At 40.4% G+C, this 17646-nt stretch overlaps 3 protein-coding genes and 1 pseudogene across 3 annotated transcripts in view; 2 read left to right on the forward strand and 2 right to left on the reverse strand.

The window, feature by feature from the left end:
- LOC140937934 (uncharacterized) overlaps window positions 1-17646 on the reverse strand; it is a 39670-nt gene that overhangs the window by 1373 nt on the left and 20651 nt on the right. Inside the window, exons 5-6 of the mRNA XM_073387494.1 lie at window positions 16840-16869; window positions 5229-5255 (exon numbers count right to left, since the gene is read on the reverse strand). Coding sequence (XP_073243595.1) covers window positions 5229-5255; window positions 16840-16869 — 57 coding nt within the window. The remainder of the gene's footprint in view (window positions 1-5228; window positions 5256-16839; window positions 16870-17646) is intronic.
- On the forward strand, window positions 2113-3477 carry LOC140938823 (uncharacterized; annotated as a pseudogene).
- On the forward strand, window positions 5573-8205 carry LOC140939095 (uncharacterized). Its single transcript, XM_073388656.1, has 2 exons — window positions 5573-6143; window positions 6221-8205. Exon 2 carries the CDS (start codon window positions 6752-6754, stop codon window positions 8006-8008), a length of 1257 nt encoding a protein of 418 aa, XP_073244757.1. The 5' UTR covers window positions 5573-6143; window positions 6221-6751; the 3' UTR covers window positions 8009-8205.
- Window positions 8444-10255, reverse strand: LOC140937248 (uncharacterized). The gene has a single exon (XM_073386789.1). It carries the CDS (start codon window positions 10135-10137, stop codon window positions 8446-8448), a length of 1692 nt encoding a protein of 563 aa, XP_073242890.1. The 5' UTR covers window positions 10138-10255; the 3' UTR covers window positions 8444-8445.

Here is a 17646-nt window from a genome sequence, read left to right on the forward strand (position 1 = left end):
ATTGTACACAGCAGGACAGCTAAAAACCTTGCCGGTAATGAGAACAAAATAATTTTGAAGTGCAGCGGTCGAAATTACTGTAAATTTGGCTTTTGAGGCAGTTACGAAAGGAAGAACGGAGAAAAACTATTGCCTTAGACGCCATTCAGAAACTCACTAGACTGCAAAACAGTCCGTATTTTTGCGTATTCAAGTACGCGCGAGCAGTCAAACGACGCTGAAAACAGAGAGTGAGGCTCGCGCGCTTCGCGCGCGTAAGACTCTTACGCCACGCTTTACCGATTTCTTTACTGATTTTGAGAAAAAAACCGACTGTTTTGCAGTCTAGAAACTCACGCAAAGCTTGTTATGAAGTTGTTTGAAGCCGTCAGCTGGTTTTGCTAAACGAAAGAAAAAGCTATACTGACGTCTGGATTGCTGTAGTGATGGCCGCATAGCCTGTATTTGTAGCTAGTTGCTTGTGATTTATACTTTTTATGTCGGATAAACAGGCTGAAGCCAGTTATCTATCGGCGAGTGGCTTCGCGATTATGAAGAAACAATACTTGTCTTCTTTCGTAGCTGGTTGAGGTATTTTAGTGTCATGCATTTTTCGATAAACTTTCAAACAAACTCTTGTGGCTTTTTTATTTGTTCGTTTTGTTTTCCTAGTATTTTAAGAATTAAAACGATCTTCTTCGGGCGCCATTTCATCCTTCCCGAAAAAATTCTCCGCTTGCTTCCCATTTTGAACTGAAGTGTTCACTGACCATATAAGGAAAGCATGCTATAATAGCTTATAAACCATGATGGCTAAGCCAATCAAAACGCTAGAATTGCATTATCCCATGACTCAGTTTTTAATAATTCATGATAGTCGATGATACTGCATAACAGTTCGTGGCCAAACGAGAGTGTAAGTTTTAACTATCACCAACATTTGACCGATGCTTTATGAACTCCGGTAATGAACGTAAATAGTAATAATGCATTGAATTGCTCAAACTTGGATTCTCTCGTAAGGCCATGCTAAACTAGAAAAAATCGTTTGGGAGGCAAATGTTTCCCAGTTTAGCGGAACGGGAAATATACGTTGCGGAAACAAATTTTGCCGCTCGGCCAAAAGAAAATGCTTTTGCCTTAGGTCAAGAACATTTTTGCTTAGCATACACAAAGTTTGCTTCCGAAACATCTGTTTCCCAGTTTTGTCAGGAAATATGGCAAGAAACAATGTTTCCTAGTTTAGCTAAGCCTGTAAGGAAGTTTTCTTACGAAGAAGTACTCTTTTGACAATCCTGAACTCAATTGTTAGAGTTCAAATGAAGCATTTGCCGATTTATTGGAGGTTTTACAACTTACATCCTAAAACCTTTATACCGAAACAATAATCACGTGCTTAAGGAAATTGTTAATGTTTTTTGATTCGTGGCGTATCAAGTTTTTTCTGTGAAAGTGAAAGCAAAATTCCCTTGAAGGGAGCTTTTCTAACCAGACACGTTGATCCGTTAGCTCCGATCGTTTCCCCTCGATATTTTTTACCGTAGAAAACAACTTTTGTCAACGGATGTTAGGCCGATGGCGGGTTTCTTAAATTTTGCAGGCCGCACTGTAAAATACGGACAGGAAAGTTGACTAATCATAGAGCTTACTAACTGAGAGATATAATAAATGTACTAATGGACCGTGAATCGTATGTGACGGCCGTAAAACCAGGATGATGGTAGTTATACAACGTATGGACCACATACTACACTTCACTGCTCGCTTACATGATAAGTTTCTCACTGTTATTGGACCGTCATGCAAGAATAGGGACCTTACGATCCGACAACGGCGACGGCAACGGCAACGTGAGAAGTCTGGGTCGAGCGGGGCCACGTCGTGTTGGCGTTCCCGCCAAAATTGAGATTACGAATTTTACAAGCGAGAACGTTGACGACGGTCATTGATGTTTATCGTGTTTAAGTCAACGAAAGTTTTTTAGAAAGCCATACCAAAGTTCCGTGACACTATTCTCCTGGCTCATGCTTCCCGTTTGATTAACGCTGAAGAATTCGTGCTACTCTACGATTTACACAGTCTAAAAATCCGGATTTACCGTACACTAACTACGAGTGCTTCGATCTCGACAAAATGACCGATGATGAATGTAAAACTGAGTTTAGATTTTACAAGAATGACATTTACAACTTGGCAGAGGTGTTTACTTTACCGGATCGGATCGTTTGCTACAATGGTGTAAATGTCGACATGGTTGAGGCATTGTGCATTTTTCTTAAAAGATTTGCCTATCCCTGTAGATACGTAGACATGATACCCAGATTTGGAAGGCCAGAACCACAATTGTGTATGATCTCAAATGCTGTTATGAACAAGATGTATCAAACATGGAACCGCCTTCTCACTGATTTGAACCAGGATTGGTTAAGACCCGATCATTTAGAGGAGTTTGCCGTTGCAGTTCACAACAGGGGAGCTGCTCTTGACAACTGTCGGGGGTTTGTTGACGGTACTGTGAGGCCCATATGCCGACCAGGACAAAACCAAAAGTGCTTATACAATGGTCACAAAAAAGTCCATGTTATAAAGTTTCAATCTATCGCAGCACCCAGTGGCCTTGTTGCCAACCTGTTTGGGCCTGTCGAGGGAAAGAGACATGACAGTGGGATGTTAGCTAGATCTGGAGTGTTAAACCAATTGCAACGATTTTCAGTGGACACAAATGGGAACCCCCTATGTATTTACGGAGATCCGGCATATCCTCTTCGACTACATCTGCAAGGACCTTTTCGAGGAGCTGGACTAACTCCCATACAGTCTGCATGGAATGAATCTATGAGTGAAGTCAGAGTTTCTGTTGAATGGATTTTTGGTGATATAATAAATTATTTTAAATTTCTGGACTTCAAAAAAAAACTTGAAAATAAGTTTAAGTGCTGTTGGCAAAATGTATGTGACATGTGCCCTTCTTCACAATGCTCGTGTTTGTTGTTACGGATCCACCACATCAGACTACTTTGATGTTTCTCCCCCAGAAATTGGGGATTATTTTCACTAAGTCTGCCAAACAGGTTTTACAAAAGTTACATAACACTTTTCCTTTCGAAAATTGAACTGCTTTTTAATAAAAAAAATTACACAATCGAGAAAGGCTAACATATTGGAATTAAAGTGAAATAAATGCCACCAAAACAAACTATTAAATGAGAACAAATGACGGTGAGCATGTTTACAGAGAGTAATGCAATTCTATAGTTGGATAAGCCCTATTGCCTTGATAAAGGCTCAGCCCCAGTTTTGATACTGGCATAACATCAATTCGGCGACTTTCGAAAGGTTGGCAAAATTAAGCTTCATTTCCTTTACAACTATATATGTAAACAAGTAATTATTATTATAAATCTTTAATTTTTAACTTCCTTGAAAATGTTAAAGTTAATAAAAATGTGAACTCTTTGTGCATTTAAATGACCTCTTGCAGAGATTGACCAGCATCACTTCCCAGCAAACTTTTTCATTAGTTCCATAAGTGCAAGGGTTTGTTGTTGGTGCTGTTGCATCATGTTTGCATTCATTTGCATAAACTGCTGCATTTGCTGCTGCTGAAGCTGCTGAAGCTGCTGAATATCTCTAGTTTGCTTGTTCATCATATCAAACTGCTGTTGTCTTCCTTCCTGCTCCTTTGCTTGCAGTGCTAACTCTTGCCTTTTTATCTCCAATTCATCACGTTTTAAAGTAGCTTCTACTTCTGCCCTATCCTTCAGGTAAGCCAGAGTGCTTGCACCACTAGCTCTACCCTTTTTCGGTCTTGCTCCTTGCTGTTCCTTTCTTGTGCAGCCATGGCTGCAAAAGCATCAATTCCCTCAACATAAGCAATTCGTGTTCTTCAGTCCATTTCATTGATTGACTGAAAGTGCAGTGCAACAAAAATTACTTCATGAGGAAGAACTATCAGTATATCAGCAAAATTTGCTAACAATAAAATTATCATTGTATCTGAGATTTACTAGCACTTGGTCCTAATCACGATCAAAATTTTTAAAACAAATAACATAACTTGCTTTGGGTGGTATTAACTAGATCATCATAATATTAGACAATATCTTTGTTTTCTTTAGTCCTCCAATAAATTAGCTGAACTTGTTGACAGATAAAGAAATGATCATGAGAATACATGATGGTTATCCTTTGCCTTCCGAATGAGGGAAACATACAATTAAGGTTGGAAGGACGCTTTCAAATGAAAACAGTCATGAATTACTAAAAAATGTGTAGCATTTGGAGCAAAATATTGGGCAATCAATAAAGTTTGGATTTTGTAAAATAATTCTTATTTAATTAGGAAACAGTGGAAATTATGTGAACGTCTCTGTTTTGTATTTGTTTTTGATTCAGTTATAAATATAGCAATATTTGCGGTAGTCGGAATTCGTCGATATAACTGTTCAACCCAGCCAGTGAGTTCCTTGTAAAATAAGGTTAATCTACGATTATAAATGAAAATTAGCTCAATGAAAGTATTTATACACTTTGCATCGGTCGAATCTAGTACCGCTGCCGACAAAATCTCTCTACTATTTCCTAGTAAACCCAAAATAAAATTAAGCTTAATTGTTCTCTTTTTTTGATCGAGAAAAAAGTTGGAAAGTAAGTGATAAGAAAGCTCAGTGATAGCGAGTGAAGTACAATCACAAACAAATACAAAGCAAAATAAGTCAAATCTCTCTCCATTCAGTTTGTGGTCGTATACAAAAGACTCCACGCTCTGTTCGTTTCGGACATTTCATACAAACTAGTATTTTTTAAATTTAGTCGCAAAGTCTCGTTTTTACCTTGATTCCTTTGACATAGTTGGGTTTTAATTTCCACGTTTTCGCACAACGTCAAACAAGGCTTCTAGACGTCCGCGCGTGAAGGGACACCGCCGTCTCAGAAATCTACTCATGCGCAGTACGTAACCGGAAGTAAAAAAGTCCCACGTCGCCGTCGCCGTTGTCGGATCGTAAGGTCCCTCATGAGTCCGTGCGAAACGTACGGACCATTGACTGCATATGATGGTCAATAAGCAATAGTGACAGTTTATACAAACAGTACCGACCGTCAGGCGCAAACAACACTCTGTATCAGTGCTGTACTATTGGACATAGTCAACTTGCTGTGGTTGAAAATGGTTCAAAACCAGATTCATAGTACAATAATTCAAATATTTACACATGAATGAGTATCACTGACCACGTACAGTAACATACCTTCTTCAAAATCGTCTTCCTCCTCATCTAACAAAAAATAGAAAAAATTAATTTTCTGTCAATAGCAAATGTGCACTTGACTGTCAAGCTACAATCTTGGTCATACATGTAGATCCTTGATACACCTAAGTAAACAGTTCTCACTGGCAGGCATGATTCACTTTTCTGAGTCCCCCTTCCCCCCAAAACAACGCTGGAAAGATGTAGCAACAATGGATGGTTCAAAATCAACATTATCATGGAGGTGGGAAGGTGAAAACAGAAAGCATTTTCCAACTATGAAATACCGATTTTTTGTTCAAGTACGGTAACTAATTATGTACCCTTTTTACACACGATTCACCATCACGAATCTTTGAAAACTCTTAACATACAAGTTACAAAGTAATGAAGCCCGGCGGTCTTAAGCAAGTTCACGTGCTAAATACTCTTGTTATGTGGATTACGTCTTCGCAATTTTTTTTTGATTTGGTTAAACCTCGATTTTTGGTGCCCTGTTGAAGTACGTAAAATTGGGTGAAAAACGACGCCACTTTTGTTCGAGTCCGAGCATGAATTAATGAGGGGCATGGAACTAGTGACGTAAAATCGAGAAGTTGTATTTCCCGCCATCTCTGTAACGGCAAAGCTACATGCGTAAATACGCCTTATTCCAAAATGGCGACCGCCCGAGACGATCTGGGGAGAGTAGCATGATAACGAGGCATCAAGGGCCGCCAAGCTCATAACAACTATGGCGTCCTTTCAGAACAACATTGTTTACGGTCCTTCGTTTTTCACTGAGGATGATATTCCTGGCAGTTCGTTGGATGGAAGAAATCCGAATCGATTGAAAAATTCCGAATTAAAGTTTTGGTTGAAGTGTCGTGGCGATTCGTATAAAGGATTGTCAACCAAAGCTCAACTTTGTAAGCGGTAAGTTTCGAGACCAAACAATAAGCTTAGCGTCGTTGCTATGGCCTAGAGTCTCAAATATTTCCATTATTTTACAGGGTAAACGAGTACTTGGAGGCAAACATTACCCACCTCCTTGTTGATCCGGACGAAAATGTCATTTATACCAGGCGTAAAAGACGACTTCTCGGTGGTCAGGATAATTCTACTAATCCAAACTTACCTCCGGTCGACGAGCCACCTCACAACACAAAGAAGGTAGCTTTTCCTGCAAATGGATGGGGAACGTCTCTGGAAAAAAGTCCACTGTTTACCCGTGCAGAAATGGATCGTCATATTTCCAAATCAGGCAAAAAGCACAATAACAGCGCAGATAATCACACGTTGCCCACAGGACTGCGGAAAGCAAGGGTTTTCTTGCTGATGAATACCTTCATGAGATACAAACCTATCACGATGAAAGGTATTTCTATTATCGCGCCAAGTGTTTTCACAGTTTCAAAACTCGTGAAGAGCCACATAATTTGAAACTTGCACTTTGTATTGTTTCTGGAGAAGTCGAGCATGCATATTGTGGGCCAAGTTGTGCAGCTGGAAAGTCAGGATTCTGCAACCATGTCCTGGCTTTCATGATGAAAGTATGTAAATACTCATTGTTTAACTGTAAGGATGTTCGGGACCTGAGAGATGAAGAAGATGAAAACCCGAGCACAGCATGTACTTCTGCCTTGCAGAGCTGGCACCGATCAAGACTTGACGGGATCCATGCCCAGCCTGTTATGGAAGTAGTGATTTCCAATCCAGTAAACAGTGCTGATAAAAACAAGAAGACTGGGGTGACTTGCCTACTAACCGAAGCAAGGAGAGGAGAAAGTGACACTAATGGAAAACTTAAAAATTTAATTGAATCTCTTGAGCAGCATAGCTCAAAAATAGGTATTACACAAGTTGTCGACACTGCTAGTCTTGATACTTTGCCTACTGTGGACACTCGCTTTGGAAAATGTCCAGTTGGATCATATGGATCATACCAGCTATCCTTCACAGAGTCTAATTTCTCTTACATAAGCTCGTTTGATGGATCTCAAGAGGTTGCTCACTGCACAGCAACTGAATTCCCCGCTTACCCCTCTTTTCCTTTGGATGAATGTAATGGCTCTTTAGTTCCACCAGACAATCTAACTGAGAAAGAGCAGGAACTGCTAAGGAGTCTTAATGTAAATGTTATCAAGGCCAACAAAATAGAAGAAAAGACAAGAGAGCAGGCGGAGTGTGTGGAATGGATGCAAGAACGCAAAAACAGATTTACCGCATCTAACTTTGGGAAAATTTCAAGGAGGCAAAGGAACCATAAGAAGTTTGTTGAAGATCTTTTGGCGCAAAAACCGATTTCTGCTGCGGCATTGGAACATGGCAAAAAATATGAACCAGTGGCCTTAAAAGAATACGAGAAATATCTGCGTAAAGTGGGAAAGCCTGTTAAGGTACTCAAAAGTGGTCTGTTTGTGTCACCTAAAGTTCCAATTTTAGGTTGTTCACCTGATGCTAAAGTCATTGACTTGAGCTGCAAAGACAGCTTTGGAATTGGGGAAGTGAAATGTCCTTCTTCTAAATTTAATGTTACACCCCTTGATGCTTGTGACGACCCTGGCTTCTTCATGGAGAAGAAAGATGGAAAACCCACATTGAAAAAAGGACATGTCTATTACGACCAAGTACAAGGACTTATGGGACTAACTGGTGCCCAGTGGTGCGATTTTATTGTTTATACAAGTAAAGGACTTAGTGTGGAGAGGATCAAGTTTGATCAAGATCACTGGGATACCCTCTGCGAGAAACTGTGTGATTACTACTTTAAATATTTCCTTCCTGTAGCTGCTCTGTAGAAAACTAGAACATTTTACAAGGTGAAAGAGTTTTTCAAGGCTGAGTTTGTGGTGTTGCATTCTCATTTACTATTATTACAATCACTATATGGACAACACTTTAATTTAGATTCCACAGAATTTCTGTATTAGTTTTCAATAATACATATGTCATTATAGCAACAGGCATGAAGTACATGTAGCAGGAGAATATAATTTAATTGTTTTGTCTGTTTAGCTACTTCATGGAGATGCCTTGACTACAGTTGTGTCTTTGTGAGAGAAGGGTGAGGGGAGAGGCTATCACAGAATAATTAGCACATAATAACCCTGAAAAATTCCGAAAGTGTAAATCAACGAAAACAACAATTGGCAAGAGGAGTATAAAACTAAGGTTTTACTGGAGACAGAAGTCTATTTCCAAATCAGTTTTTTTCGGTTTTAAAGGATAACAAAAACTATTCACTAATAATACTGTTTTGGAAATTACAGAGCATAGCACACACTGCCCACATTTGATTTACAACCGTAAAGTTGGTGAATGGAACCACACTGTCCCATATGTGAAAATTTTTAATTTTGTTTATTGCCCTTTCCACATGAATGCGAAGGGCAGCAATCGATTGTGTCTCTACCACTTCCTCAGGGCTCATTTGCCCCTTACTTCCTAGAAAGGGCGGTATATTCAGGGAAACTCCAAGGGGCAACAGATCCTCTACTGTAAATCCCTTATCTGCCATGACAGCATCTCCTCGGTTGAATGGTAGCTTTAAAAATCCAGATCTTGTTACTATCTCTCTATCAGAGAGGTGGCCAGTGTAGAGCTGGCTAACAAAAGTTAGAGCACCTCCAGGTGATATGCCGACCAAACTCTTAAGTGTTGTGTGGTTTTTATATGAACTAAAAAGTTCACTGTTCAGGCGCATGCTCTTGGGCATCTGACAGCGGATCTCAGTGCAGTCAATAATTACTCTGGTTGATGGATATCTCTCTTTAAAATCAGCTGGCATGTGTTTGTCAATTTGAACCCTTGATGGCCACACTGGAATTGTGCTAAATTTTAAATACATAAAATTTATCCATGAAATTATTACTCTACTGACAGTTGTCTGTGAAATTCCATACAAATGGGCCAAATGATCTTCTTTAAATCCTTGCCTCAGTCTGCAAAGGGTTAAAAAATATTCATCCTTCGGAGTTAAATGTCTAGGTCTGCCCTGTTTGGGGGCATCCTCATCATACCTGTTATTCACTGTGTCTGACTCATCGGATTGTGAATGCCAGTAAATTATGTTCTCCCCATTCCTTCCAGGGTCCAGGAATGCAAAAACACTTTCAAATACACTTCTGTTTGGAAATCCTGTATAGAAAGCCACATCTTTATCAGAATCAAACCGGTCTACATGAAATACCCTTGCCTGTAAAACACTGTTCCGGCGTGTCAATTCTTCATCTTCCGATTCTAAATTTTCTTGTCGAACCTTTACTTTACAGAGTTCTTGAACCAGCCGTTCGTTTTCCACTTTAAGGTCGCGGCTTATATCTTGTAATTCTTGGTCGTCTATACAAGGCTCGGAATATGTGCTGGTTGATGTAAGAACCTGACATTCGGATTTCTGTGCTGTAATGCTGACATCGCACGTGGAAACATCTTCAGCGTTCGTGGTTGTGGTTTTTGCTGCGCTTTTTCTCTTAATTGGGCTTCTTCTCGTCGGTGCCTTACGTTTTACCGGGGATCCCTTTTTCTGTGCTGTAATGCTGACATCGCACGTGGAAACATCTTCAGCGTTCGTGGTTGTGGTTTTTGCTGCGCTTTTTCTCTTAATTGGGCTTCTTCTCTTCGGTGCCTTACGTTTTACCGGGGATCCCTTTTTCCAAGGAAATCGAGACGGCACTGCAGTAGCTAGTAAAGTACGCTTACGACCTGCAATTGCTTTGACAATATCTCCCGGCTTAAAATGCCTCGAGCAAACTTTCGTGTGCTCGGTCACTTTAAAATGTTCGCCGACATCTCTTCGTATGGCGGCTATCCATTTCATGAACATATCTCTTTCCTTAACTTGGTCAGGAAACTTAAAGTAAGAAATCTTTTCCCCATCTTCTACATAAACTTTCTTTTTGCATTCAGGAACACAGCAATTTTGAAGCATTTTCTCCGAATTTCTCACGTGTGCGCGATTAGCATTTGTAAACAGAGAACCGGCCCTTGATGCCTCGTTATCATGCTACTCTCCCCAGATCGTCTCGGGCGGTCGCCATTTTGGAATAAGGCGTATACACATAAGAATGCCCACTATTTGCGTTGTTCCGGGTTGTAGTAATTTTGAAGACGAATTTCGATGTATATCGCAACATGGCATACCATTTTATGAAGACGAGCGACCAGAGGCCAGAGCAACCCTCCATTAATAATAATACTAGGAGTAATCATAGCTTAAAGAGTGCGTTCGATATGCGAAGTGAGTTATTTCCGGGCTTACATGCAAAAAAAGTTGATGAAACACGATGTTAAAAAACAAACGATACATGTACATCTTATTGACAAAAGGTTAATAGAACATGCGTTGCATAATTATATTGCATCAGTTAACAATACACCGGAATAAGCTGTTAGTTGACCCAAGTAGATGTAGATATACTGGCAGTAATCGGATAATTTCATTTGTGCAGCGACAGAAAAAAATCCGACAGAAAAGAGTGCATCGTGCACGTGCAGAGTAATGTTTTGCTCGTTCAAAAGTTGCTTGAATTTGTCTGACTTTGCTTAAGCTCTCTAATGAAAGCAGTCGGATGGATATAGGCTTCCTTTTAATAGCTTTCTAAATCATTACTTAAAAAAAATAACGTGCAGTGCTACCGGGAAAGGCTCGAGCAATAATTATTTTATTATAACTTGAACGCTGCATGCGGTTTTTATGTGACTCAAAGTTGAAAGATCCACACTTCAATTCATGAAACTTAATTTGTTAAAATAACTAAACGAAGGTCGAAAGAACATTTCTTGTACGCCGTGTACACCAAAAAGTTTCTCTCTTAACGCACTTTATAATCGCATTTGCCTGAATTCGAAATATATCCAAGTAATTTACGGCGCCATGAAAAAGCAAACATACAAACAAAAATAGCAGAACAAAATTCACCTATGTTCGCGTTAAGACTTGATTTTCTCGCCTTCGCTACAACCAGTTGCAAAAATGATGAGACACTCCCACGGAAAAACGATCTTTCTTGCTTCAAATCGCTCCTGGTCACAGGTCTGTAAAATATAATACTGATCTCCCTCCTCCCTCCCATTCAAAGTTGTTCCTCCACGTTTTGAGTATGGTCTTGTATTGCTAGCAACTTTGATAAGGGGTGGAGGGGGGATCACAAGCACAAGATCATGGGCAGGCCATTTATGCCAAAATACGGTACAGTGTCTCAAGTACTTTTGCAACTGGTTGTAGCGAAGGGAAACCTTGAATCGAACTTAAAAGGCAAACAGATCAAGAGACACTCTGAAAGTTTCCTTTGTGAGTTACTGATCAAGTCACGTGGACCAACAGTCATCTCGGATTGGTCGAAAAATAGGTCATGTGTACTAATTTAGAATGGCGTTCTGCGAACGCAATAATAATAATTCAATTCTTATATTGCGCGCTTTCCATGAAATGATCAAGCGCGCATTACATGATTTCTATCTATAATAATTTAATACAGGGTATCTAACTAATAATTATGTTGCATTCTTTGGTTTTTGGTTCGACATAACAGATCCTCACAGCTCCAGCTCGTCTTTTTTTGCTCGAGCTTGTACAAAACGTTTGTCGAATTAAAAAGATCACAGAAAATCGAGGATTTGACCAAATCAGAAGAAATACTCTACAGAATAAGGATGTCCGCGCTCATTGTTTATGGGCATCTTCACTACGCACGTAATTTAAGACACTGCGCCTGGCTACGTTCTCCACCTCTTCACTTCGTTCCTAGCCCTTTTAGACCTGTAGTGCAATTTGTTTCCAGGATCTCTCCACTTCTAAGATGGCGGTCCAGATTATGTCATCTGCTGTAGGTCTAGGAGAGAAGTGTTTCGCTACGGGCAGGTCCGCGCTTTCTTTTTTGGCGACCCGAGACGCTCACAGGATCTGTCGGCAAGCCTGCTCCCAGTTTTGCCGATCTAACACAGAGTGCATGTACGACAGGTAATGATGAAGACGAGGTTACTTCTCGTACATGCGAACTTCAATCGAATCACAGGCGGCCCAGGCTCACTACTAGAACGTAGACGTGGCTCTTGCTTGCAAGCGGTGTTGTGTTATAAACGGTTATTTACAAAGGTTTGTATGGGATGTAAACGGTTAGTCTTAAGAGAGAAAAAATTTTGTTTTTTAAAAAAATCGACTGCGAATGAGCTCCACCAAAACCCAAATGCTTCTTCTGGAGAAGACTATATTTCACAAATATCGACTGTTTTGTGTTTTGTTAGTGATTTATGACGTTTACATTTGACCCTTGCGACCCAATTCGCGCTTCTGACCGGATTGCGGACAGATTTTGCGTCATCAGTATGGAATTTCTGTCGCTGAATCGCAGACGTTCCTCCTCCCGAAACGTACCTCAGCGGCGATAAGCAAGGAGAAACGTCTGCCGTTCGCAGGCTACTGCTCGCAAGTAAGAATTACGTCCTTGTGCTAGTAGTGAGCTTGGGCCGCCTGTGGTCGAATAGCCCACGTTCGATAGATCAAAATTTTAACGTTACTCCGAGGCTTTATGGTCAAAAACTGCAAAATTCTCATGACTCCATTGTTTCGCAATTCCCATAAGAGACTTAGCACAAAGAAATCAAACCAAATTTCGCCTCGGAGTCATGTTGGAATTTTAATATATCGAACGTGGTCTATTGCCACTGGTCCACCGGGGCACAGGGAGCAGAGGAGTTCAGTTTGAATTAGATAATAACAGGAAAGAATCTCTTACCTCTTTGATTGCTGTAATCTGTTAATTCTCCGTGTGTTAGTTAACTGTGTGTGTCATTTGGGTCGGTTAACCGTTAAACAATTCCCTCCGATCGCCCCTTTCGCTCAACATTTCTATCCGACCGCCATTATTTTAAAACAACCGCTGAATGAAGCGCTCGTGGACATTCCATTGGCCTTCGGCGGAATCTCTTCCTTCGGAAAGCTTCGCTTTCCGATCGAGGCACGAAGTGCCGAGAGAATTATTACTCTAACCCACGCTAAGGAATCTTGAGAGCACACAAGCGCTTTATTCAGCGGTTGGAAAGAAATGTTGAGCGAAAGGGGCGATCGAAGGGAATTGTTTAATGGTTAATCGACCCAAAATGACAACACACGGCTAACTAACACACGGAGAATTAACAGATTACAGCAACCGAAGAGGTAGGAGATTCTTTCCTGTTATTATCTAATTCAAACTTAACTCCTCCGCTCTCTGTGCCAGGGGTATTGACCTGGGTGTAGGCGCTGGTCTTGAAACGTGGACGGCGCATGGCCAGAAATCTAGGACATGGTAGTTTCATGCGACTTACATTCACGCGGTCACGCAATGATCTTAACCGCTGGTTTGCATAGTGATCGTGATTCCGGGCTCATATTGTTTGGAACGATCGAGTAGTCAAATACAACCATGTTTATGGTCAAATAAAGGCCGCTGTTCAAAAATATTGCGAAAACGAGAAATGGCGATGAAATATCTATGGTACAAGCTTTCGAACGCGAGGTTTTGGAGAAACTTTGGATGATTTTTGGTCGAGATATTGTAGAGCGATGAAGCGGAACTGCAACTTTGTGACATGTCGACCTGTAGAACTGATTTGCGCTACTCTGAACTGTTTTTGAAGGCAATTAGCAGGGCGAAGAAATCAGCATCGAAGGTGAAAATTGGTCAAATAGTAAATCAGACGGTGCTTTTCCTCAAGCGATCGCGGCACTTGGGATATCCCAATTATGTTGTCTGCTATGGCGGATCAAAATCTGTTTGGGATGCAAATATTGGATTTCAAGCCTCTGTAATATAGAACATTGTATGAGCCAAGCTTCGAAAATAAACATCGATGAAAAGCAGGGCCAGTAACATTTGTTGATAAAAAGCAACTAATCAGAATAGCCGAAGAAACTATCAAGAACTCGACCGAATCGCGGCACTTGTTCCCGGTAAGCCAGAACTTGCTCTATTTTATTTTGTTTTATTTCTGCCATACATTTCCTTTGAGTGTTTGGCGGCCATATTGCGTGCGCCGTTGCGTTGTCCGGAATTTCTGGCCATGGACAAAGAAAGGTTTTATTTGAGTTCCTCCGTATTCATGTTGGACTGAAGTGACTGCTGTGGAGTCACGGTTAGGACTCGCAAGCGACGGAAGATTTGAAGGGATGTTCTTGACACAGCTGGTTGGTAGTATCATAGATGAGTATCGGGGAGATGACTTCTTTGTTAGTGCTTGTATCGTCAGATAGTTGCATTGGTGCCTCTGACGCATTGGAGGACTCAATCTGCGACTGTTGTGGCGCATTAAGGAAAAAGCCATTTCCTTGCTTTGGTTGACAAAATCGTTTTCATCACCGCACGTCCGTTAAAGGTGAAGAAATCGGCTGTACGTGGAGTCTTTACAACGACTGCGTTTTAAGATGAGTATGTCAGATACAACGTTAGGTTTCTTTGTAGTATAGGGTCATTACTAATCCTTGAGCAGTTGGTTTAAGGGAGAGGTCTAGAAAAGGCAGTTGTTCGTCAGAGATGCCCAAGTGAACTTGGCGATCGGGTAGAAGTCCTTGACAAATTTATCAAAGTTTGGTTCCTGGGATATTGTAGGAAAATCTGTTCTTCGATCTGACCGACTAACAGACAGGCGTAGTTAGGACCAAGTTTACTTCCCATAGGGACACCATTCGTTTGCTGGTAGTAACTGCCATCTAATGTGAAGCTGTTTTTAAGTGTGAGGACCAGTTCAGCAAGACGTACTATGGGCTGTGTAAGCGCCGACTGCTTGTTTAAAAAATGTCGTAAAGTTACAAAGCCATCGTTGTTGGGTATCACTGTATACAGCGATTTGATGTCCATTGTGAAAACAAAGCGATAAGAACTACAGATGGGATAGCGAAAGGATTGTACAATGTCTAGCATATGATTAGTGTCCGTAGCAAGGTAAACCATGCAACAAAGGAGAAACAATCATGGCGAGGTAAGTATCTAAGGACTCATTATTTCACGACTCATACCTTTGCTTTTGTTATTCAACAACCTTTATTTAACGTACAACCCTCTTGAATATTTAGCAAACTGAAAGTCCGGGGAGGGCTAGTTAACGTAGCAGGGAAGAGCGGGGCTGATGAATTGAATTCATAGCTATCAAGGGTGTCTTGAAACAAAGACCCCTACGACCCAAAGAACCCCTACCAAATGACTCTAGTAAAACAGAGACAGACAATTCGGTTCAATTTTTAAAACCGTACAGACAGACACATGTGTTTTCCATTATATAAAGATCTATCAGGAATGATATCATAAAAGAAGTCAGATAAATACCTCGAACGTCGGTATTAATCCATATAGATCTCTCGGGCCGTTAACACCCCGGTTCTCGTTCTCTTACAAAGTGAAGTATATGTAATAGTAACGCAAAATAATAACTTTTGGCACAAAATTGTAATACGTAAAAGAAGGGCCAAAGTTTCAGACGCTCCTAGCGGAGACCGTGGAAATTGGGGATTAGAAAGTATGTGCGAAAGTTCTATGCATGTTTTATGAAGAAAGCTTAATAGGAAAAGATTTATGCAAAAGATGTCGAACTTTTCCGCAACATTCTATCGATTGAAAGTAAATACTTCAGTGGTCGAGAAAAAGAAGAATCTTTATGAGCAAAACTTCGTGGTCAGGTATTGTAAACTTTCATTATTGTATGCAAATGAGTCTTTCTATAAGCACGCGGTTTATCTTCGGCGATTATTGAACGCACGCCATGACGCATTTTGGTCTTTGACAAAGACGTAATTTATCTCGAATCGAGGCCCTTGATTTTCGTGTACTTATAAACGCGTGCTCGATCAATTCAGAAACAAATCGTCGAATGCGATATAGAAAGAAAATATCCTGGAAAATACTCGACCGTCGATAAAGTAGGACGTGAAAAACTGTCAGCAAGAAAATCCTGTTTCGTGTAGAATTAATCGCCTCCTCATTTCTTATTGAATCTCTACGCAAGCTCGACTTAAGTTAAAAGCGTTCTTGTTCTTACAGTTTTCACTGATCAGACGGCATACTTTCCACCATGAGAATTTATAACCTTTTTTGTGATATGTTGGGCAAGATATAGTTCACTGAGGTTCACATGAACAAGGCAGTCTTAAAAGGACTGATTTTTTTCTTTTTGAAAAAGTCAAGAATCGCAACATTACACTTAATTGTGACCTTGTAGTATCGTTCATATTAATAGGATAATAACCCATGTTTACTGCATAAGCTAAGTTTGGTTAAAATCGGTTAATTTCAGTCTAATTTGTGACCATTTAAATCACAAACGAATTCACACAGTAGTTTGTAAGTAAACTATTGAATATTGATTAACATATTTGCAAAGCAAACACAACTGGTCGGCCAGGTAGACAAGTGGGCAAGGATTTGAAAATGAGACTCCTACAAATTGCATGTGCAGTAACATCTCCAACAAAAGGCGGATACATTATGTCACTTGGGCACGTCACAACTTCTTAAATAGTTATCAGCAGTTACTACAGTGACAAAATAATAACAGTCACGAGAAGGGCAGAGAAAAAATGATCTCTAACAAAGTGGTTAATCTTACGACTGCCAAATGGTAGTTCTTAAGTGTATTGTGTTCTTTCTCATTCAATACTTACATTCGCTATCCTGGTCGTCCATGTCAAACTCTGCAAAAGAAAATGGAGGATCACGTACCATCTAAACATTATATTCATAATGCTATGGAACTCCAGTAACATCGCTCTGATTCAGCTTCTGACCGAACCCATACAGCTTTTTCTCCAATGACGTACCAGAGTGATGTCCTCATCGACTACAATAGTACTCAATAGTTGAACTAGAGCAGAATACAAGTAGGCTGATGGAACTGGATTAAATCTTAAACATTTATTGCTGCTCAGAGTGTCATGCATCTTGCCCCTGTCTTGCGAGGGACCTCATCATGCAGGCAACTGCCAAAAGTAACGGTTACAATCAAAGATATAACTTATCCCCGTCTAAACGTTGATCAGGTTTTGAACAACTCAGCCCAGGTGGGAAAATGGTTGCCAAGGACCATTAGGTAAACCTAACAAAATGCTGGGGGTAACCCTACGATGGACTACATTGTAGCATCACATCCAGGGGAAGTAGCGATACTTCTGGTTGTTACAGGGACGGGTTCACGATACTGCGCATGCTTGCCGTGACTTGACTCCGACCTGTAGTTATACCGAAAAGTAAGCAACAGGCTGCGCGATCTTCACCCGGATCTGGCACACTTGAACTGTTCCTTGTATCTTTGCTGTATGATCGTATATGTTTAATAACTGATGTTTTTACAATAAATTATTGCCTAAATATTCTGTTTATAATCTGTTTTTTTTTTTTAATACCGAAACAAGTAGACGGTTTTTTCGGAGACTGCCAAACAGTTGCCGCTAAAGAGAAACATTTGAATTAAA

Source organism: Porites lutea, chromosome 5, assembly GCF_958299795.1.
Source record: "Porites lutea chromosome 5, jaPorLute2.1, whole genome shotgun sequence".
Lineage (NCBI taxonomy): Eukaryota > Metazoa > Cnidaria > Anthozoa > Scleractinia > Poritidae > Porites > Porites lutea.